Raw genomic sequence first — 24,623 nt, 5'->3', positions numbered from 1 at the left:
TTTCTCTTGCTGACAAGATAGAAGTCAGTAGACTTCAGTTCTATTTCCAGCATGACCTAGGTAACTATTTAACTATTCTGTGCCTCAGCTTCACTACTTATAAAATAACTTAACAACACCTAGTTTCCCTCCCTCTCATTTCAGAGCAGAGGTTATATCCAGAAAAGTGTCTGAAGACTTCAGAGGAATGACATACACCATTCCAAGGAATTTTTCTTTTCTGTAAGGGTCAGCAAATAAATGATTGACAAAGGAATAACCCTGAGGACACATAGAAAGGAAGTCCCACATCTCATATTTGGACTGAACAAATGACAAGCTCATCAATGGGCCTGAGAATAAGCCACTTCATTTTTTGTAGGTTAGTGGCTTCCAACAGCATCTGGTATTGAATACTGGTCCACACATGTTTGAAAGTAGTGACAAAAAGTGGATGTTGATAAGCATCAGGTAATTTCCTCACAACTTGTGCTCAAAAATGGCTTGTGAATGTTAAAATTCGGGGCTGGAACATTGCTCAAATTCTGATCCCTTATGGGAACTGCTGTTCTCTCTGCACAGTAAATGGCAACTCAGGCCACAAGGCTCTGCAGATGGTGTACAGAAAGAGGGAAGTCTGTCCTCATTGTGAGTTGAAATGCCCTGGCTTGGAAAAAAAGCTTTACCTTTCACCCTTCTGCTAAAGCTGTAACAGCCCTGATTTCCATTAAAAGATCCACTCACAAAGGAAAATAGGACCATAGATTACTTGCCAAGACACCATGTACAGTACATCAATTTTCTTCATGCATGGAGTATTACACCAGCTGATTAAAGTCTCAGGATTAGTCTTTAAAAGTAGCCACAAGTTGATCTTTCATTTAAGCCAATTCATTTTCTTTTCAGCCTTACAGTTCTACAAACACAGCTTTATTCCCCTTTTGTTAAATTTACATATAGGAGAACTAAAAAGATTGTTCATGAAATAATTCATCGATTCATTTGGGGTCTTATGGAAAGTAATGGCATAGTATACTATCACAAGATTGCCTCTAATAGTCTGAGACACAAACATCTAGCCCTCTGGCCCATGATCCACAGTGTGCAGCAACTCAAATGATGAAATCAGTAGCATAAGTTAGACTTCTAGACTCTATTTTTTTTAATTGTCCTTGTCTTTTCTATTTACCAAAGAACAAAGACTTCAACACAGTCTCTTCCTATCTACATGTCTTCTCTGAAATACAACTTACAATAAGCACAAAAATGTAATGCAGTGTACTCCTAGGAAAGATGAATGTCTAGCTGTGGTAACCCCCAAGAATAGAGAAATTCATGATTTACAATAAGGATTATACTGCCCGATTGGGATGTGAGCTCTGGATTCAATATTAGAACTCTAGTGAACACTGACTGCTAGAAAAGTTGATCCAACATTTCTACCTTTACCATGAACCAGCAGTGTTTCTCTAGAACTGCATTACCCTTTTTAAAGAGACTTTTTGAGCTGTACACCAACATTTGTGCTTTTTGTTGTATGTATCTCAATTTTAAAATAAATATAAATAATAATTAAAAATAAAGAGTCGATGGCTTGAAAAAAAATAAAGAGGCCGTTTTGCTCTCATTCTTAACTTGAAGTATATCACAGGTAGAGGGAGGAGAGCTACCATAGGGGTCAGAAAGGGGATCTCAGGGCCAAACCACCTAATTCTACCACTTCCTCAGTCATTAGAAATCAAACATGGAAAAAAAATCTAAGGGCCTGGTATAGAGGAAGAATTGTACCTCGGGGGAATCATGGTGCACAGTGCCAACGGGAGACACTTTATCCCAGGCCTTGTGGTGATTCAAACTGATCATCCCCCTCTAAAATCTAAACACCTAAGATATAGAGAATCATCTATTATTTCAGCCATACCTCACTGTTTGTTGGCAATCTGCAGGTACGAAAGGCAGTCCTCTAACTTTTGCTTTCAAAATTATATAGAAGACCTAAGTTAGAAAAGTTACTTACTTTTGGAATTCGCTAGCACCACTATGATAATAGTCTTCAGAGCAACGATAACCTACTCAGTTCAGAAATTCCTCAGAGAAGGAAGTTTAATAAATAAAGCACTGTATTTTCTCCAGCAATTGGTTCTTCACAGCTCTTTATTAAGAGTATATTAGCCCATTGGCTATATTTAGAAAAACAACCCCACTGCAAAATGTCCTGTCTAGGATGTACAACCATCTTGGAAACCAACAAGACATTTCCATAACATTTTTTGGTGGTCATACATGGTGTTTGTTTGTTTCACTGGGTTTTTTTTTCCTTTCATCTCTCTTCTGCTGATTAAAATATTTAGAATCATATTTCAGAATTTGAATGAGTAGGAAAGTAAGAGTTCACGTTAACTGTTCAGCTCGTTGGAGAGGACTATTTTTATGATGACAGTTCCAGATACAGAATAGATGCAAATACCGAATGCGTTTCTCTTCCTTTCCTTTCTCTTCTCCCTCCCACATCTCTCTCCTACTTCTATAAAAAGAAAAAAGTATCTTTGAAAAAAACCTGATAATTTCTATCTTTCAGTCCATTTTTATTTCCAAGCTGGAGTTAAATACCTGGCATGTCATATTAACTCTTCCCTTGCTCCTGGACATTAATCTTAGCCATGATTGTTTGGATATGACACCAAAAGTGCAAGTAACAAAAGGGAAAATTGACACGTGGGACTACACTGAATTTAAGAATGCAGGCACAGCAAACGAAACAGTCAAAAAAATGAAAGGGCAGCTGATGAAGTGGGAGAAAATCTTTGCAAACCACATAGGTAATAAAGGGTTAGTATTCAAAATATATAAGGAACTCGTACAACTCAATAGAAAAAACAATCTGATTTAAAAATGGGCAGAGGACTTGAATAGACACTTTCCCGAAGAAGATATACAAATGGCCAATAAGTATGTGAAAAGGTATCAACATCACTAATCACCAGAGAAATGCAAAGCAAAATCACAGTGAGACAATACCTCACACCTGTTACAATGGCTGTTACCACAAAGAAAAGAGGGAGCAAATGCTGGCAAGGATGTGGGAAGAAAAGAACACTAGTGCACTCCTGGCAGGCATATGTGCATTGGTATTACCACTCTGGGAAATAGTATGGAGATTCCACAAAAAATTCAAAATAGAACTACCACATGACCCAGCAAACTCACTTCTGGGTATTTATCCAAAGGAGATAAAATCAGAGTCTCAAAAAGATATCTGCACACCCATGTTCACTGAAGCAGTATGCACAACAGCCATGACATGAAAACAACACACACACACACACACACACACACACATGCACGCACAAAATGGGAGTATTATTCAGCCATATAAAAAAAATCCTACCATTTGTGACAACATGGATGGCCCCTGAGGGCATTATGTTAAGTGAAATAAGTGAGACAGAAAAAGACAAATACTGTATGATCTCATTGATATGTGGAATCTAAAAACATCGAATTCACATAAACAGAGAGAACAATTGGTGGTTGCCAGGGGCTTACAAGTGGGAAAATGGGGAGATGTTGATCAAAGGATACAAACTTCAGGTATAAGAGAAATTGAGTTCCAGAGATGTAATATACAGCATGGTGACTATAGTTAACAATACTGTGCTGTATACTTGAAAGGGGCTCTGAGAGCAGAGCTTTAATGTTCTCACCATAACAATAACAACATGGAAATCTGTGAGGTGAGGGATGTATTAATTAACCTATTGCAGTAAATATTCCACAATATTTATATTTGATATACATATATCAAATCATCACATTGTACACTTTAAACTTACACAATGTTATAGGTCAATTTTATCTCAATAAAACTAAGAAAAAAGCTATGAGGGGAACCATTTCCAACAGATATTAAATAAGGTCAGATAGCCTTCTAATTTACACAGTGTGGTACTGGTGCATATAAGAGGCACAGGCCAGTGGAAAAGAAACAGATGCAAGGAATGTAGTATGCGATAAAAGCATCATCTCAAATTACTGAAGCAAATGTGGGATTTTAAAAGAATGATGCTAGGATGTCTGGTTAGCCATCTGAAAAAATAAAATCAGACTAATACTTTACAGCATACAGAAGATATAAATTCTAACTGGATCAGGGTTCTAAATGTAAAAAAAAAAAACTACTCATGTGCAAGAAGAAAATATGGATGAATTCCTATAGTAACTGGGTCTAAGATAAGGTTTTCTAACTATGACTCAAAATTAACAGACAGTAAAAGGTAAATAAAGACAACCAGATTTAAAAATTATTCCAATTAAAAAGGAAGGAAATTCTGACACATGCTTACAACATGGATGAACCTTGAGGGCATATCTAAGGAAATAAGCCAGTCACACAAGGACAAATAACATGTGATTCCAATTATATGAGATACCTAGAGTAGTTAAATTCACAGAGACAGAAAGTAGAAGAGTGGTTGCAGGGGCTGGAGGGAGGGGGAAATGAGAAGTTGTTGTTTAATGGGTACAGAGTTTCAGTTTTGCAAGATGAAAAGTTCTGGAAATCAGTTGCACAACAATGTGAATGTACTTAATGCTACTGGACTGTACACTTAAAAATGGTTAAGATGGTAAGTTTCATGTTTGTATAATTTACAATTAAAAATAAAAATAAATTAAAACATTTTTTCTAAGCTTTATCCTTGCCAGAGGCCTGCACAAATTAGACTCCTGGGAACAATTTCTCAGGAGAATTTTCCATGAGCAAAGAAGGACCTGAACTGCACTGATGTTTCCTACCAAGGAGGATCCAGTTAATTTTTGCCAGGGAATTTGCAAAACAGAGAAGAATTTGTGAAGTAGCTCTAGTATCAGTATACACAGCCACCTCTCCCTATCTCACATTCTTTTAATTTACCAGGCACCAATTTCTAAGATCCCAAGAAATCTGGAAGAACCACCACATGCCTACAGGATGCCTACTGCAAAAATAGGTCAAGCATTTGAACAGAGGCATGGAAAATTCTTTTTTCTCCTCTCTTCCCACCACATACTTAATGGCTTTGCCTAGGAGCTTATCTAATTGCTTGAATTAGCCATCATGAATAACATCTGAGTAGAGGTGTGAAAAAGAAACCTATTAAATCAACATGGTATAATCACATTCCTAGTCTCAAGACCTTGCAGAGCCCTAAAAAAGGAAGATGTAGAATATGATGAAGAGCCAAGGGTGTCAGTGAGGTTCTTGGCTATCAAGAACCAAGATATTAAGAGAGAAGAGAATGCCTTCAGGGGATCTAATAAAATCACCAAAAAAATAGGAACGGAAGAATAGTCAAAAGGTCCAAAGGAGCAGCTGTTTGAAGTTAACATCAGTGAGAGTACAACATTTGGAGGAAGAATTAAAGATGGAATGGGTTTATCAGTTCAGAAAACAGGGATTCAGAGAAGCAAGCAAAGTGATGCACACTCACCAGTTTCAAGAATAGGCAGACACCAAACAGAAGAAGAGATCTCTCAACTCTGGTCTGCCATAGCGTCTTATGAAGTAACCCCAAAGCTGTGTGTGTGTGTGTGTTTAAGGTTTTGATTACTAAATTGGACTCTCTGGTGGTACCATATTGAAAAGAATATGTTCTGAATAATGTTTCAGATATTCTACTTACAGGAAAAGGGCATAATCAAAATGATATTCTGACTAGAGCAAATCTCTCTGAGTGTTAACTCTAGAAGCTCTGGCAAAGTTCAGTTTCTGAGCCCTGCACCAAAGCAGTTTCACCAAGCCCTGCAGGACCTTGTCTGACCAGTCCTCTATGAACTTTTCCCATGACTGTGGAATGCACAATATTTCATTTTAAAACTACATATTTGTAAATGAATAGCATGGGATATATTCCATGAAGCACATCACAGTAGTAGACCCAGGTTACCCAAATCCATGAGGAACCTGAATGCCTCATGAGAAAATGAGCCTAAAAGAGAGAGATGGAAATGCTCTTTTTGGCGGTTGAACAGTCTTTCATGATCATAAGCCTTCATAAAGCCTTATAGAGTCAGTCTCTCAGTCAGTCATTTGAATATTGAGTTATACAAAGATGACCATGTAATTTATATTCCACACCAAGTCACTTTTGAAAATAAAAGAGGGTATTTTTTATATAGCCAATAGGCATAACACAGGACTGCCCTAAGCAAACAGGGGTATATTATCATCTTAATCTTAAAACCTTGGTCAGTGAATATTCATTATATATCTATTCAGAGAGAGGGCTAATACTCTTTAGAATTTAAAAAAACCACTGGAAGCTTTTGAAACAGAATCATCTCAACTCATCATTCAAAAATAAAATAATCTCCCAAAGACAGGAAAACTTGGAATGACATTGGCCTGCTCATCTTCCCAAAATAATTTGTTCAGTTCAAGATTAGTAAGAAAAAGAAACTCCTACTGCTGCTGATAAAGCCATCTGTGCAACAGAGACGGCTGACAGGTGCCTCCCTAAGAAGCAATCAAAAGTCATTAGCGATCAAAATCATGACAATTAAATACAAGGAACTATCAGGGCCTTATTATCCAAATTCTAATGGAAAGAATTCAAATACCCTCTCTCTCAGAAGAGCAGTTACTTTACTGTCTAGGTCCATTGGTTGCACTCTGCTATTAGGGTCCCCAAATCCCATTTTCTGACTGATCTACAAGGAAGCTAACAAGCAAAAGGAACACGGATAATAATCGGAATAAGCTTGAGCCCTCAAAATTTTTCAAACCACGTTTCTTTCTCATTGAAGATTTTCAGCCAGACCACTTTTATAACTAAGGAAATGTATTGTGGGAAGATTTGGCATTTAGGAAAGTTCAAAGTTGAAAGCACATATTCTATAAATAAATCTACAATGAAGTGCTAAGAGGTTTATTTCTGATTTCTTATTTCACAAACGAGGAAGTAGGCATAAAAATATTGGGTCATAAAATGCTTAAAAAGTAGATTACTAGAAACTAATAGAATGCATTATTATCTATTGAGCCAATGATGGGTCAAATGGCATTTTGAATTCTTGCAGAGAATATGAATATGACCTTCATGTATACCATTTGCAGAAAGCAATTTTATTTACATTTTTAAATCCACATAAAGGTGAAAGATGATACTGCTGCAAAATGGAACATTTAATTTTTTGCCCCAAGGCATAACTAAGCTCTCCCAAGGTCAGATGTAGTACAAGACTGAAATGATGCCATACTCTCCTCCATCATCACATGCCAGAGGACTTTACTGTGGGCAGCAGCATCTTGGATACACTTTTATTCTTCAGAAGTAGAAAAATTCCTAAACCCAACATTGACTGAGTAATTCTATAAAATATTGTGTGAGCATTTTTCTATTTTATTTTTTAAATCACATATCCAGACTACAATAAAAACACCTATGCTAAGCTAGTTTCATGTTTGGGACTATTTTGAATATAAGCAGGTATTTTAAAGTTAGTTTGTATCATTGTGCAAAGATTTTACTTTTAAAAGCATATGGATTTACATCTCTCCTTTACATCTGGTAAGCTGTAAGAAACCCAGAACTCGTGAGCACAAATGCCATGGGAGAAACTAGAGTCTACATATCTTACATGTGACTATTCCCTTACAAATAAATACTATTCTCCTCTTCCCACCTCCTCCTGCCTGGACATGGCAAATAATTCAAAGAACAGGTGTGTGGTTTGATAGGAGAGATACCGAGGTTATGGATCAGTTTAAACTCCACCACAGATGACTGTTGAGGACTATACTTTGTGCCCCAGTCTCACTTATCACCTTACCCTGAGGCCCAAGGATCATTCTTCCTATCAGTCAGGCCACTAGATGCAGACTTCCTAAAGAGACTGTGTCCCACGCACCATCAGCACAAGCTGAAGGCACAACTATTACTGTTAAGCCTGCATTTGTTACCCTCGTAGCCTCCATTTGATGGAAAGCCCATTAAGAATAACAACTACATCTAATAAAACTATGAAGTCACAGTAGCACCAACAGCGATTGAATGCACACCCTCGTTACCCAAGTAAGGTCTGCCAATGAGTAATTAAGGAGTACTCATTAAAGTGGAAAGTAACAGTTACTTCTTTCAAAAAGTATTTTAAATGAGACTCACTCTTCCCTGGCATTATGTGTGCCCATGCATGTACACACACACACACACACACACACACACACACACACACACACACACACAGGTGCACACAGGTCTAACATGGTGCACTAATTAAAAGCACTGCCTCAAGACTTACATTGCCTGGGATAGAATCTTGCCACCTTGCACTAGACACCCATACTCTGAATGGCTTAATTTCCTCATCTATAAAATGGGGTTTTATTAATGATATGACTAGATGACCATATTAATACTCATGATAGCCGCAGTTCCTTACTGATTTTAATAAGTGCTTATCATCTCATAGGAATATTAAGGGAACTAAATGAAAAAAATCCACTCCCTGGATGGTGCTTGGCTCATGGTGTAAACCAGAAGGTAGAACATTTTATCCTTTACAGTCATCTCCACACCTTCCCCACTCTCATATCAAATTCAAAACACAAAATAGTTTAAGGAAATCTTGGGTACCTGGGGCAATGCCTTAGAAGGAAGCATCTGGTGTCACATGGGAGATTTTTGAGGAGCACAGGAGCAGGGTACTATGGCTCTCATCCCAGAAAACTATTTCATCTAGTACTTCTGGGGAGTTAAGGCTATGCCACATCCAGGCACTCAGCTAGAATAAACTTTTTTTTTTTTTTAAATAATTATTTTTTATTGAAGGGTAGTTGACGCACAGTATTACATTACATTAGTTTCAAGTGTACAACACAGTGGTAGAACATTTATATACATAATTCTAGGTTCCAGCTATCACCCTACCAAGCTGTTACAATATCTTGACTATATTCCTTATGCTATACATTATATCCCGGTTACTTATTTATTTTACCATTGGAAGTCTGTCCTTTTTTTTTTTTTTTTTTTTTTTTGTGAGGGCATCTCTCATATTTATTGATCAAATGGTTGTTAACGACAATAAAATTCTCTATAGGGGAGTCAATGCTCAATGCACAATCATTAATCCACCCCAAGCCTAATTTTCATCAGTCTCCAATCTTCTGAGGCATAACAAACAAGTTCTTACATGTAGAACAAATTCTTACATAATGAATAAGTTACATAGTGAACAGTACAAGGGCAGTCATCACAGAAACTTTCGGTTTTGCTCATGCATTATGAACTCTAAACAGTCAGTTCAAATATGAATACTCATTTGGTTTTTATACTTGATTTATATGTGGATACCACATTTCTCTCTTTATTATTAGAATAAACTTTGATAAAGAAAATCAGCATGTATTCCCTGTCCAAAGTCTTTAAAACCCAGTGGGCTCTACATTTTGATTATGTTGTATACAACTTTTAAGAGAATTTCAAGTGCTAAAAATCATTAAAAACAAATACTGTTCACAAATTAGTCAATTTTTAAATCAGAATCTAATAAATATTCATAATGCTTGCCACCTAAAATTAAAACTTCACAAAAATTCTCATCTCAATTAGGCAATCTGTTCATTGGGCCTGTCAATGACTTAGCTCCTTTCTATAAACATTTGAGTAGTTGTTGTAGAAATGGCCATTTTCTTCTGACTTTAGTCACAATGGTTACTGTTCACTTTAAGTACATATGGCTTTCTGAGCAGCATAGAGGAACCAAACAACAATCAACCAGGGAAACAAAACGTAGGATGGTCCTAGGGAAGAGTTTGCCCCTGCATTTCATCCCTGTAAGGCCCATGCTGGGGGCATGGGAACCTGGCCCAGAAACCTTTCTCTCTAAAGGGTAACAGGACTTTTCTTTTTTCGTTCACCATTGTTAAGTGCCAGGCACCTTTCTAAGCTCTTTTTAACATGTTAACTCAGTTAATTCTCAATAATAATTCGATGAGGAAGGAAGTATTGTTAGCCTCATTTTACATGTAAGGAAACTGAGATCTGAAAGGTTAAAAAGTTTGCCCCAGATCACAGAATTAAGAAAATTCTTTGCCATTCTCTTCCCCTCCTTTCTCCTAACAAGTCTTTTTCAATGCTGCTTCTCTTAAGAATTGAAATGAGGGATCTGAGAGAGAGAGAGATTTCCTGGGAAGACTGAAAAGGGTCCTGTTTTCTCCCTCCTGTGGCCAGGTCCTCAGTGGAGTCAAGAAGTCAATCACTTTCTTACCATAACTCCTGTATTTCTATCATGAATTCAGTGTGGACACTTGCATAGTGCCATGACATTATCTATCTAGCTGAAAATAGTAGTCTCTGGTAAGACATCAGCCATCTTTTAGCCAGTGGATTTGCCTTTAAAGTCTTGCATTCTTTTCACCATTTGTTCAAGGAACCTGGTGGAGGGGAATCTATCTGAGAGATGTGCAAATACATCTGGCCACACATTAATTAGAGCCATTCTAATTGTGAAGGACTTCAGTCCAGAATGCAAGGCAGTATTAAACATCTCAGGCCAAATCATTCACTTTTAATGCTTCCACACTCCAGAACATTACAGCATGAGAGCAGAGCTGCAGATCCAAAAGTGGTAGCTCGGCTCATATGTGCTGATGATGGATCTGCATTAGTTTGATAATGGCTGGAGACTGTGGCTGCTTCTTTGGTACAGCTGTTCATAACTGTTAAACCAAAGAAATAAGGCTGAAAATCTAACATGAGGAACTCATCATTCAATTACATATTTCTTTTGAAAGAGGCAAAAAGTCTGCCATATTCTGCAAAACAGCCACATCAATAGCAATTAAATTTCACGTCAAGACCAGAGAAATACTACACTGACTATGCATGAATAACTTCATATGCAGTGGTTTGCATCTTTCTCTATATTTAATTCTGTAAAACAATAAATGATGGTACCCTGGTGCAAGGAAGCTATTCACAAATAACTGGAAAAGATAATGTTAGCAAAGGCATTTTATATTTTCAACTTCAGAGATCATGTAGTCAGCCCTACTACAACACCTCGGCTGCTCCAATAACAAACCACAACTCATCATTCTACAAATAGGTTTTTGGAATCAAACCTGGGATTAATTATGGCATTTTTAGTGAACACTTATCAAATAGAAAGTATGGATCTCATGTAATCTAGCCCATGTTTTTAAGAGTATTCCTCCAAGTGTGGAGCAGCATCAGCACTGTAGTAGCCAGTTGGTAAGTTAGGACATTTTTTCTTATTTAGAGAAGACATTAACATGATAGCCCCATATCCATTTTTACAAGGAGAAAAAAAAGAGTATGACTATTCTAGGTAATCATTGAGTGATATAGGAGGAACAAAGTTTTGAAAACGTCACTGTGGTTTTTGGACATACATAATTCTCAGTCCAATAAGGTAAGAAAAAAAAAGTTTCCTCATTCCCCAAATGAAAATGCACAGTAAGGGAAAAAAGAAATTCATAGTCGGATTTATGGCATGTCTTAGAGATCCATAACCAAGTAACAGAAAAAAGAGAAATCTAGTCTTCAACATATGTTTGAAGGAAGAAAAAAATGAGGACCTCCAATTTTTCCAAATTTTGCCATTTCCACATTTATGGAAAACAAGAAGACTTTTATTTTTAAAATTTCACTACATTCAGAAAGTCTCATTTTTATAAATTTGATACTTGATTAAAACTTCTATCCACCTTCTTCTTCAAAAAATGCATATAAAATATTCAGAATATAGAACTCTAATAAATATATTACTGAGTCATTTTAAACAAGATAATAAAACAATGTTGGAGTATTTTTTTCTTTCTCATATATGACTTCATAGTGATCCAAAGGTCTCTTTGTCATCTGGTAAGTCAATAAATGAGTCTTTCCTAAAATTTTGATTATACACATAGATGTTACCTTGGAATCTTACAATCACTTTCAAAACTGGTCAAGTACATAAAAGAATAGACAGCCTTATGATTAGCACATCATTCCACAAAGATGGACAATAAATTTCCATCACATTGTCAAACCCACTCAAAATAATCAAATATTTCACCAAACCATTTACAACTACTGATTGCACACCCAAACTGACTTTATATTCTTCCTATTTTAAATAGATGTGATATTTTACAAGGGCTTCACAAGTTACAGATTGTGAATATAAAGCAGTCCATTAATTTTATATAAGCTGTTTTATATACCTGTGGGCATCTAATAACATTCAGCTACAAGGTTACAAGGAGAAGAATCATTTTCTAAAGTTCAGTTGAGAGGATGGAGTATATATACATAATTAAAATTCCAGCTATCATGACAGTAGTTCCTCGTACCAAAACTGCCTTCATTCTATAGATGAAAATACTGACATAAACAGGACAATGCAGTGTTAGGTACCAGATTCCTATCAAGGAAATGGTATTGTCAAACCCAGCTTGGAATCTCAAGGCCAACAACTTATGAAACCAAAAGAATACTCCACTATAATTTCCCATGGAATCCTTTAAAGAGTAGATGTACAGATGTATATTCAGTCTCACTCTTCTGTGTGTGTGCGTTTGTGTGTGTTTTATGTGTGTATGTAAAAGCCTCTTCTTAGCTAGGAAATTTTCTTCAAGTCTTTCAATCATAATTTTTCTAGCAATAACTTATCTTACAGAGGGAAATTTGTGCCTTCTTCCTGTTAATCTGTGACTTTCAATTATATTAAAATTCCTGCTGATATGCAGCATGATGTCTTTGTGTTGGCTCTGGAAGGTTCTGTTACACTGTATATAAATATGTGCTTTGTGGTGGTTTAGAGGCAGGGAGTGGCAGAAAAACATAGGGCCTTGCAGCTGTTTACAGTTAGGTCTTCCTGCACAGCTTCCTGTTTCATGCTGCAGTTTTGCTATCTAAGCCTAGTGTACATTTCCAGTGAGGAGCTAGCCTTAGTGGGCTTTTGTTCCACTAGTTGGTAAAGGGTAACAATTGTCTTTTTCACTTTATTGGGATCTCTCCTTTAAAAGGTATAACTGTGGGGTCTGGCCTCACAGAGACAGTCTTTCAGACTTGAGAAAAGTAAAAGGACATTTCTGTTAATATCAAACAGGCTTATTACTTCAATATAAGCACTTCCTTATTTTCCTTTCTCAGCATGCTACATAAATATAAATAAAAAGGCTCTCCATTGGATGTATGTTACATATATATCTCACAGAGTTTAATTACAAAGCCTCTAAAACTGAAGATGGTGAAAGGAAATGATGCCAGAAGATCATACAATCCTGGTATTGTGTTTGCTGGCTGTGTCTGACAGCAAAGAAACAGAGACGTTCAGGTATCACAATACAGGCTGGGCTCTGAGGAAAAGAAAATCCAAGGGGAGAAGGGCATTATTTCTACTTTAGCACCTGGAAGTCCACAATTTTAAATTTTGTTCTTATTAATGTTATTATAAGTGTTATAACTATGATAATCTTACTGCAATTAAGGAGGAGGAGTTTTTTTTTAATGCCACACCCTATCTTCTCTGCAGCCATTGATCTGCTGTAATTAGGGAGGGGCACGCCAGATGAAAGCCAGACACTCAAAAATACACACACAGACACACACACACTGGAACACACACACCTCAGTTGACCAAAAGAACTACGGCATTGCAGGAAACAGTGAAGACAACTGCACGGGAGTACAAGTTTTATCCCAGAAACTTCTAAGTTTGTTTGAGTGGAAAAAAACTGTGCCAGAGACTGCGGGCTTTCCAAGGGAGGAGTAATAGCACAAAGATGTTCAACCCGGTAGGGAAGCACCTGCACAGGTCCGCGATTTCAGCGGGTAGAAGAGGAGCCCCTTCCAGGTCCTGGAAAACTGCAGAAGGTTGGCCCACCGGCAGAAGGCCAGCATCTCGCCAGAGGAAGGAAGAAGGCTGGTCTCACCCGGGTCTTCTAGAATACTCTGGAGACATTGCACCTAGACCTTCCCTTCCCTTTCCGTCCTACTCAATTCACGGCCTCTCTTCATCTCCAGATTCATTCTCCCGCGGGCTTGCCTTTCTCCAAACTGGCTTCTCACTCGGGGTGCTGCCAGACCTCTGCGCCTTTAATACTGCGGGGATTTGTAGAAGCGGGTGTCCTGAAAGGATTCACACTAAGGCAAGAGAAAGGAACAGAACTTCCCAGCCAACCTTCGCCTTTGATACAGAGAACCCCTAGCGCCAACGCTCGGTATTCTCTGGCTTAGTTCTGGACCAAGTCAACCGTGTGACCGGCACCGAGGAGGAACCGTGCACACTTTAAATGACCGCAGTGTCCGCTTTAGCGTGCTCAGAGGCCCCCCGGGGGTGGGGCAGCGACGGGGTGCCACAGCAGCCGATGCAGGAGGGCGAGGGGAGGGGAAAGGGAGGGACAACGGCTGTGTGTGTTTGGGGGATGCGGGGCGGGGGGTTAGGGGGAGCGTAGGGGGGATTAGTAAATAAGAGGAAATTCCCCCCACCCCATCGGAGTTTAATGATGATAGATTCCACGCTGTACCAGGTTCCACGCTGGGGAACCTAACCACATGGAAAATAATGAGGCTGCATCCCAATTCGTCTGCATTAAAGGCGAACCAGGCACTTTTGATGGCAAATATATCGATTCTCTTGCCCTGGCCGTAGTGCGTCCTGTTCCCCGTGAATAATTACTTCGCCTTTAGAAATTTAAAGTAATTAGGACTCCCCGCCCTAACCCCACCCGCGCCGCTTTTTAAAGGCGCCTGACTCGGGAGGGCGTCCTGGTGGCTCCAGCTGTGTTCCCCGCAGATGGGAGATAGGCCGGAGTCACTTCTCCCACTTAGTTTGACCCTTGCGAGAAACTTGATTCCCCTCTCCGTACCTCAGTTTCCTTGACTGTCAAATGAGACTTCTACATTGCTAAAGACACAGCTAGCCCTATGTTCCGCGATCCACGTTTCTGTTTGCGAGGAGGAGTAGAGTTAACGAACTGCGCAGGGGAATAAGAGCAGTGTAGGGGAAAGTGGGGGAGCGGACTCGCCTCCCCTCGGGATAAACTTTGATAATCACGTGACGCTGCAACCACGGAGGGGGCGGAGAAGGGGTGCAAACAGGAAATTCTGACCGCGGGGAACACTGAGCACCTAGCGATCCCAGCGCAGAGCCCCTGAATGACTCGGATGGGGAGGCGGATCGTTACAGTCAGGACTGGGTGGCAGGGAGGCGTCTGCGGAAAGCGCCAACTGTGCTTTAAGGACAGAGCCTGCACCGCGGCGGGGGAGCGAGGCCGCGGCGGACAGCAGGCGGGGAGGAGCCTGTGGCGCTGTCCGTGGTGCTGAAGGATCACTCTGCTGGCCCCGGCGAGCCCAACCGCGCGTCACCGCCCTCCTCAGTCTCGGTGCTCTCGCGGCCTCCCTCCCGAAAACGGCTGCAATCCTGCCTAGTGAGGAAGCCCGGCGGCGTCGACGAAGAGTTCCCCAACGCTTTGGTGTGAGGGCTTGGGGTCCAGACGCCAGAGGGCTGTACCTGTGTTGTCTGAAACCACCTGGGATTGCTTAAGGTCACCTAAGGCTGAAAGCAGACAATGGAGCGCGCAGCTGCGGCGGCAGCTACTCCGGCGGGAAAACTTCCCCAGACCCGAACAATCCGCGGCTTCGGTCAGAGTACCGCGTTTCGGAGTTCAGGGTATGACGTCTACGTCGAAGAAAGTTTATCGCTCCTAACTGTAAAAGACGACTTAAAATGGCCTTTAAAATTAACCGATAGGGTCTGAGACATAGGGCGGGATGTGACCAGAGGATGACCCCTCCCTCCGGTGGAGTTAAGGCGCCCAACCTCCCCGTGCGCTTTTCGCGGCCGCTGCCTAGATCCCTCCGGTCAGCATGCATTAGGGTGGCGGGGGTAACGGGCGAGGCCCAGCCGGAGACAGGTTCAGCAGGGACGCGCGGAGCCCCCAAGAGCCAGTTTCTAAGGAAACACTCAGTTTTTCGAAGCAGCAATTTGTCTTACTGTGAAAGAAAGAAACAGTAATTGAGACGCCTCTTGGGTCTCCATTCTTATGCAGATGAGGCGATGCGCACTGACTGCGACCTGTGTATCCCACTCCCCATCGTACTTCCGGCTTGAACTAGTAAAATATCCTTATTAATAGAAACTGGAGAGGGCTTTTCGCCAGCCGCCTCCGGAAAGGCACGTGTTGTACTCTTGCTGCTCCTGCGACCCCACTGCGCACTCTATTCAAACTCCTCGCTTTCCAGCGTCCGCGACCCCAGAGTGGACGCCAAAGGAACTTTCTATAACAAAGGGCACCCGAGCTAGGAAAATCGCTCCTCCCCACTCCCCCCACCCCCGACACACACACACATCTGTAGTAAACAAATACACTAGGGAAAGCGGTTTACAGAGGCGACTGTTTATAGAAACGCGGAGAGTTCATCAGAATTTAAGATAACAACTAGCAAACCCTCGAGGGCAGACGGAAAACTTGTAAAACCTCAAACGCGTTCCTGGGCTGCGGAGGGTCTTGAAGAAGCCGCCAATATATATCATCTCAATAAAAAGCCGCTCTTCGAAAGCTTGCATAGTAATTGAGATGGGCGCTCTTTTCTGATCTGAGTTGGCATTTCCTCATCTCGAGCTGACAGAGCCAACTCAGGAATTGCTGGTAATATTCGTCTGGGGAGTACTTTCATTAAACGTAATTCATTCGACTTTCACAATAAATTGAGTGACATCCTTACAGCGGAACCTTTTTATCCTTGATTAAGTGCTTGCCAAGCTTTGGTTTCCCGCTTTATTGTCACATTCCTTCAAGCGGAGTCGTCAACATGCCAGTCGGCAGCAGAAAAAATGTGTGCGCGCGGTGTTTACAAACCTCCAGGAGGGGTTAGTGCTGACACAGAGAAAAAGAGCTGGTCCAGAGCTTGAGTAACGGATAAATCAAGACCACAACTTCTGAAAACGCGTCAGGACCAGACGAACGGTGGCGAAGAGAAAGTAGGGGTAGGCGAGAGAGCAGACCAGGCAGCCACCCGGAGGCTCCCCGGAACCGCGGACCCGACGGCACTGGCCGGCTGGCTCGCCCGCCTCCCTCGGTTAATTAAAATGGTGAGGACTATTAAAGTCTTAGAAGGAGATCTGAGGCTCTTGAAGGACGTGCCTGTTTTAAGGAAACTTTCCTGAATCGAATAAAAACTAGGCACTTCGTTTTTTTAAAAATCAGAAAGAATGCACGCGTCCTATCTCACCTGCTAGCAGGCAAACTTTGAGAGCTTTCATGGGCTCGCCTTGCGGGCTGAGGAGTGAGAGGAGAGTGTTAATCCTCATTCTGGGGATTCCTTTTTAACACTTAGTATCAACGCTGCGACAGCTAACCTCACTGAGGGCTCTTTAGGCCTTGGAATTTCAAGAGAAGCTAACAAGCACCTTGGTATTTCAGGACTAGACTAAAACAGGGAGGGCATCCCTTTGCCAATGTGTGGCCCCTTCTTCCCCACCCTCTATAAAATCAAAGAAACCCAAGACAGAAAATGGCTTATTTGAAAAAGCAATATCCAAATGCTTTCATCACTCAAGTGCCCTTTTGAAAATATTGTCCACACTGTTTATTACCTGGACAATGCTGTCAATTCTGTAGTCTGTAGGCAATCTTCCCTTGGATAGAAAAGTAGGACACTGGGCACCTATCTCAAAAAAAAATCAACCAATTTCCCTACCACCCGATATATTTTTCACCCAGACAACACTTTGATTAAGGAGGAAATAGCCCGTCAACAATTCAAAGCCAAATAGAAATCAACTTCTCACAAAGAGAAGCCACAAACTTAATGACTTTCCGGGAAAATACTGCTAAAAAAGTTGGAGCGATTCTGGTTCTCTCCTAATACTAAAGGCAGTTTCCCTGAAGCTTTCACTAGAAGGCCGCAGAACATGATAATCCTCCTGGACTGAGGCAGGAGGGTGACCCACCCAAGCGCTTCCTACACACCCAGGGAGCTGCTTTTTTTTTTTTTTTTTTCCTTGTCAGTGGAGAGTTAGACATTTCAGGAAAATGCCTGGAAGAACAGCGACTTCTCTCATGGAGTCCTGGAATTTGTCTTGGGACTGCTGAGTTCACACATTGTGCTGCGGGGGCACAGGCTCCTTCACAAATCCAGGCTTAATCCTGTATCAGAAAGGCTGATCTAGGGTTGAATAGTCAGGAAATGCTATGGGCTTGGAAAATTTACAGAACTGTCTCCCAGAACTGGCATTAATAGAAAACACTGAACAGCCACTGTTATGTAGTTAATGCACTTTCCTTTTCAGGATAAGCACAAATGGATTAAAATTTTCAGTGGGCAGCTGTCTTGATTTTCAAAGGATGGGAAATAACATACCTAGTCCAAAGCGTAGACATTGATGGTCTCTCCTGCTGCTTTTTCCTCAGCTCCCACATTTCTTAACAGCAACTTTCATAATAAATGGGAATTCACCCAACGGTCTGGCTTCTAACAGTGCAGAGGTAGTATTCCGTGGATATATTAATTACCCTTTTAATCTACAGTAAATAATTGGTGTGGAATTCACATTTTAAGGACACCTTAAATCCAAGGGAAAAGATGACTCAAATGTTTTTTAAGCCCAAGGTTTAAAAAGAATATTCAATTCTTGACTATGCTGGTTTAAAAAGCAACTAGATTATTAGCAACTTCAATTCCTAACAGAACTGGTGAGACCTAAATTAGAGGGTGAGGGGCCTCTTCTTATTAAAGTAGCATTGTGAGTATGTGACTGAACACATCACCATTAACCCTTGTGCAATTCTCTGGACTCACTTTCTGGTTAACTTTTTTGTTGACATGCCCAGGGAACAGTCATTAGACCCAATTCCTGACTCTGAAAATTGCCACAGGTAAACCCCCAAACAGAATGCCTCTGCTTTCTGCTGGGAAGTGTTCTCCCTGTGTGCTCAAGGCCTAGCCTTCAGCTTGATCCACTGAGATTAACTCAGCAATGGACCCCCATTATTCAGTCAGAAACCACATTTCCCTAGTTTATCCAGTTTGTGCTTCAATTCAGTTACAATGCTATAGTCCTATTACCCCATTATATCATACTGAAAATATCCTGGAATTGGTCCAGAATCGACATAATGAAGATTGCAGGACTTTTTTATTTTTAACAAGCATTGTTACACTACAGGTTCTTCTCCTGCCTAATTCAGATTTTTAGTCTGCAATACACAGCATTCAGTGAACAGATCTCCTTATTTTTATTTTTAAAAAATGGTTTCCCACTTCCCCACATTTATGGCTGGATTAGCTCTGTAGTGATTGTTGAGTACACTAGCTAATGTTTCAGAAGGTAACTTTCTGGACACATTTCTTATTAAACCCCACTGCAGTACTAAAATAAGCTTCCGGTTTGAAACAGGATAAACCCATCTCTCAATAAGCATGATAAGACTCAAAATCCCCAACCCAGAACAGGCATTCAAAATACCCTGGGCCAAAAACATACTTTGAAAATAACACAAATAGAGACAGGAAACTGTGGCTTAAGTATGGAGCATCCATCTGCTGGATACAGTTGTTTTTCATTTAAAATTCCTCCTAAATTTGGGAGCATTTAAGATATTTCTCTATAAGCAGAAGCCTAAATATTTTTCCATAAAAGATACCTAAACAAATCTTGCCCTTTGGATATCATGTGCTGACTACTCCTTGGGAAACATAAATGGGATTCCAGGTGCTTAAAGGGAAAGGTGCACTGTGGTATCAGCTAGGAGACAATGCATAAAAGGAGTGTCCCTGTCACTTGGCTTGTGGGGTGAGCTCATAAAGACAGAAAAATCACTCATTAAGCTCCTCTCTGTTGTATGTCCATTCAAGGGGAGAGAAAATAAAATAAAATGATTTTGCCATTCCTGCCTACCTCCTTGGAGTGTAACTTGAAGCAGCTGCTGACAACCTGCATGCATCTATTGTAATTTCTTGCAAATGTCTGGGATGTTCCAGGGCGGAGCTACAAATAAGTGATAAATTCAGTTACAGTATCCAGTGTTTAATAAAATAGATGGAAAAAGAAGCTTTGACTACTTCTTGGTCTGTTTCATTGCCCTAGAGCTTGAATCAAGGTGCTCTACTCTGCTTGCCTTGAACCAACCTGTCCTGGCTGCCCAATTCACCCTCCTAAATTCTTTTCAGTGGTAAAAACCAGCGTCCTGCTCCTCCAGGAAAACATTTCAGGATTCTTGCTGGCAAATAGCCAAGAGATTACAATTCTTGGAAATGCTGCCTCAGGTCACAGCCACCAGCCTTTGTCTTTGTGGTGCATGTGGTGTTTAACACCTGACACACAAAACAACTTTAGATCGGAGAGAAAAGAATGGACTTCTAAATCGTCTCCTCTATTTTATTGTTCACATTTAGTATTGTTTTGAGTGAAATTGAAAAAATTGTCTCCTTTCTCTGTATTGCCAAAAGGCATTCAGGTAATGAAGTCTGTAACTAAACGGTAATTGAATCAGCATAATTTGCACACTGAATGGTTTTCAAATGCTCCCAGTTTACAATTAAAGGAGAATTAATGCGCTTGTTGCTGAGAATGCAGCGCATTAGAATAAATCCAGCACTGTTGTTGTAATGAGTAGAAAACGGTTTAACTGCCAACAAACACATTTAAAATTTAACACAATGTATTGATTTCACTTCTGCTTTTGATAGATTATTTTCCAGACTATCGAAATACTTGCTCCAAGCAGTAAACTGCACCACAGCTATGCAAGCCTTGGCCTTTGTGGTGTGTGAGCACAGTCCAAGGACATAAGAAAGGTCCCGAGGTTCAGGTCATGCATGAAGGTATGCAGAGAGAGAGGGGCAGGTGGTTTCTGTGGGCAAGGGAATTGTTAATATTTCCCCTCTGTAGCGTTCACTTTGCCGTCCCTCCCCCTTCTTTCAGTAAACAATTTCCCTATTTCCCCTGCCAAACTTTCTGCCCTTTGTCTTTGGGCTCCCAATGTCAGGGGTTTTACTGGACACAGATGGAGGCCAGAATGCTTGAAGATGGGGAATAGAAAGGTCACTTTCTGCATTCCGTCTGCGTTCCAGCAGGGGAAAGCACAGACTTCAGTGACAGAGTCCGAAAGGCTGTTCTTTTGGATTGGCTGCCCCGGCTTTCACCTGTTTACCCCAAGGTGTCCTGTTGGCGAGGACACTGGCGCGCGGCGCCCTCTGGCGTCCACAGATGCTTTGGTCAGGAGATAAAAGGTGCAAAACACTAAGGGTTCTCGGATTGAAGCTGAAACCCGTTAAATACATACAACCGTCACACACATATTCACACACACGTATACATACGCACTCATTAAATACACAGAGTTCACACAACTAGCAGCTCCGCAGTTACATGCATCAGAGCAACGGCTGGGAAATGCTTTCAACTGCAGGAATGGCGTCCCTTTTGCTCCCAGGCTGGTGAATTCTGAAGCCCGTGGGATTGAGCGACGGCACTGCACTCCCATCCGGTTTATCGAGCCTCATCTGAGAACTCAGGCCGCCCCAGCACTCTTCGCTCTTAGAACACACTGAGCCCCCAGTGCGCTCCTGCAGCCCAGAGACAGACTGAGAGGGTCAGTGCACTGAGCACAACTTCACCAACAGGGTGCGGTTGTCCCTGGCCCTCCCTGAAGCCAGACCCGAGAAACTGCACTGTCCTGGCTCTTGCGCGGTACCCACAGCTACCAATCCACAGCTACCATAACAAAGCGCATCACTCCCCACCCCCTTCCAACAGTGTGCAAATTCCAGACCCCTGAAAACTTGGGCCCTGGCTTTGTTTAGTATTCCCTCCCTAAGGACAAGGTCTGCCATTCCCTAGTAGGGGGCTCGGCACTGGAACTTGGGTTCAGTTATTTGGTGGAAAGGAGAGACTAGGAGAGAAAAGGAGAGCCAGCCGATACACTGACCGTTTGTGGTGCTCCTATCTGATAGTTGAACTCGTCCTGTCTGAACCATACAAGTAGAACAAAGTTACCTGCACTTTATGTGTCACACCTCCAAACTGTGGGGGGCTGAGTGAACGGACTCACTTTCAAAGTCACAGACCTGGGCAAATTCGTGCTTCCTATTCTCCCCCTGCATTTCCTTTCGTTTAAACTCTGTGGATGAACTAATGAGAGTTCCATGTCTTCCACCCTTTCTCTTTGCCCTCTCCCCCAAAGCATCCCGTCCCACTATCTTCTAGGTTTCTGGGTGTCTAGGGCGCCCTAGAGGGTGCTCAGAATCACGCGCAGGAGATGGGGGACGGGAGCAGGAAATGGGGGTGGGAACCCCGGAAAACCCCGCAGGGACCCAGAGATGAGCTTGCCAAAGTTGTTCGAACACAGTCGCTAGGAACGCTGCTCTCGCTGAATTGGCGGTCTCACCCTCCTCCCGCACGCGGCCAGGGTGGTTTTGCCGGGGCACGGGATCCACAGCGACTTACCAAGTAGACGGTGGGCTGCAGGAGGAGAAGCACGTACCAGCACGCAGCCTGCATCCTCCCGCGTCTCAAACTTCCTCGGCGGAACCTTCGCTGAGTCTTTGTTCCTTCAAAAACATAGATCCACCTGACATCCACTTTACAGAGCAAGGAGCGCTCTCAGCAGCCTAGATACAAATGAAATTAGACATCCCATGACCACGCGGGCAAGGTTAGGCTTGGCGACCAAGAAGGGAAAGGGGGTCGTAGCGGGGAGGGGTGGACCAAAAAACCCGGGGTTGCGGGGGGTGGGAGGATAGGAAAAATTGAAAAGCGGGTAAATCCAGCGCCTGAAACTAGCCAGCGCGCGGTCCACAGGCAGGAGGGCAGGAGGGTGGTCAGATGAGGGGCTCCTTGCGCCCTGCGCTCCTCGGGTGCGAGTCCCCGGGCGGTGCAGACAGGACGTGGCAGGGCTCAAAGAGCCGCGTGCAAGCTGGTTCGCAGCCCAAGCGTCTCTGGCAGTGAGACCTGCCCTAGTGTTTGATGGCCGGGCGGCTCGGATTAAAGGCGGCAGCTGGTTCTTCGCCAGCCCTGGCAGTGCTCACACACGTACACACCAGCAGAGAGAAATGGAGAGAAAGAGAAAGGCAGAGCGAGCGAAAGAGGTTGAGAGAGGGGGGCGCGGGAAGAGGAAGGGGTAGGTAGAGCTGGCCAGGATTAGGTGCCGGTATCTCCACACATTCGTAGGGGTGGGGGTGGGGAGAGGGCATGCAATTTACATACAGGAAAGCCGGGCTCAGTTTACCCATTCGAGCCCCCAACCCAAACAGAGATACACGCACATACACATATATCTCTGGCACTACTTTTTTTCGAACCAAGAGGCACCAACAGTCGCTAACTTCTAGAGTGGAAGCCTGCTCGGGTCTGTGACGGTCAACGCCAGGAGCACTCTGTCCCCCAGCCAATGGCTCTCCCGGCCGCCCCTTCTTGATGCCCCACAACCCCGACCTAAGGTATCCCTTCCGGACTGTGGAAGCACGGGGTACGTACCGCACAGGACTGGGAGCGAATCCGACGCCGCTCTGGGCAGGCTCCATGGAGGAGCTACTCGGGCCTGGCATCTCCGGCGCCCCGGACATTCCCTCCCTGGCGTTTCATCTCCATGCTCGGACGCCGACCAGCCCCGCTGCCTAGCCCAGCCTCGGGGAGTCGCCGTCCCAGTGTCCGGTCGCGCTCAGCAATGGTTCCGAAAAAGCCTGGGCTTGGCACAGCTGGATTCACGGTGCAGGAAACTTCGGAGGCAAGAGAGGGAGGAGGAAGTAGAGGAGGAAAGAGAAGAAAAAAAGGAGGGAGAAAGAGAGGGACGGAGAGAGCGAAGGCGCCGGGATGCTGCGCCGGACGGACCGGGACTGCGAGCGAGGGCTCTGGGACGGACAGCCCAGGTCTCCCTGCTTCCCAAGGCTGCCGAAGGATGGTCGGAATGACTCAAGGGGAGGAGACTGGGCAAGTCCTTGCAACTTGAACTTGAGAGATAAGACACTGGCCTTTCAGAAGAAAAAAGGCCACAAGCAGTCCGAGTCTCTGAGGGAGGGGTGAAGAGGCCAGAACCTGGAGGCTCCAGGCTCACGGAGCAGCTCTACCTCCCCCCGAGACCCTGGGGAGGCCGGGGGCCACTCCCGGGCGGAGTCATAGGCTCTGTCCGTGGTCCTGCCCGAACACTGGGGGACGCTTTGGAGTGCTCCCGGGACTGGGGCGCCGACACGGTGGTGCTTTCTCCGTAGGTCCGCCGCTGGGCGCACCCACCTTCCCGACACTGGCAATTACACTGGCACTTGGGTGAACGATTCTTCAGGGACTAATTAATACCCCTGGTAAATAGATCCCCCTCTCAGGCTCTCGTGGGGCCGGGCCCGCAGGGACAAGTGGATCCTGCGGTTTTACTGGCGGCCGCAGCGCCCCCTCCCCGGGGGGCGCGAGGAGGACAGGGACCCGCAGAGAAGTGCCAGAGAGCGTAATGGGGCGGTGCGTAGGGCGCGGATGGGCGCAGGAGGGTGCCAGGCACCCCCACACGCTTTGGCCGCGGACGCCGGGTACCACGGACCTGTGGCTGTGGGTCCCGAGGCGGGGCGCTGCGGACCGCCATCCATTCAGCAGGCGACAACAGAGAGGACTGGGCGACCTTGCGCTCTCGACTCCTCGCCGCGGGCTAGGCCGTGAGAGGA

At 43.2% G+C, this 24,623-nt stretch overlaps 1 protein-coding gene across 2 annotated transcripts in view; it reads right to left on the bottom strand.

Moving 5' to 3' along the window:
* NXPH1 (neurexophilin 1) overlaps positions 1 to 23,567 on the bottom strand; it is a 274,107-nt gene extending 250,540 nt beyond the window's left edge. Inside the window, exons 1-2 of one of the 2 annotated variants that reach the window (XM_036894574.2) lie at positions 23,452 to 23,567; positions 22,423 to 22,586 (exon numbers count right to left, since the gene is read on the bottom strand). In XM_036894574.2, coding sequence (XP_036750469.1) covers positions 22,423 to 22,476 — 54 coding nt within the window. In that variant the 5' untranslated portion in view covers positions 22,477 to 22,586; positions 23,452 to 23,567. Of the gene's footprint in view, positions 1 to 22,422; positions 23,031 to 23,451 lie in introns of those variants that run through there. The other variant, XM_057504552.1, reaches the window with a different exon arrangement.
* Positions 23,568 to 24,623: the final 1,056 nt, after the last annotated feature.

Source organism: Manis pentadactyla, chromosome 7 (assembly GCF_030020395.1).
Source record: "Manis pentadactyla isolate mManPen7 chromosome 7, mManPen7.hap1, whole genome shotgun sequence".
Taxonomy (NCBI): domain Eukaryota; kingdom Metazoa; phylum Chordata; class Mammalia; order Pholidota; family Manidae; genus Manis; species Manis pentadactyla.
This window is presented reverse-complemented; position numbering and strand designations above follow the sequence as displayed.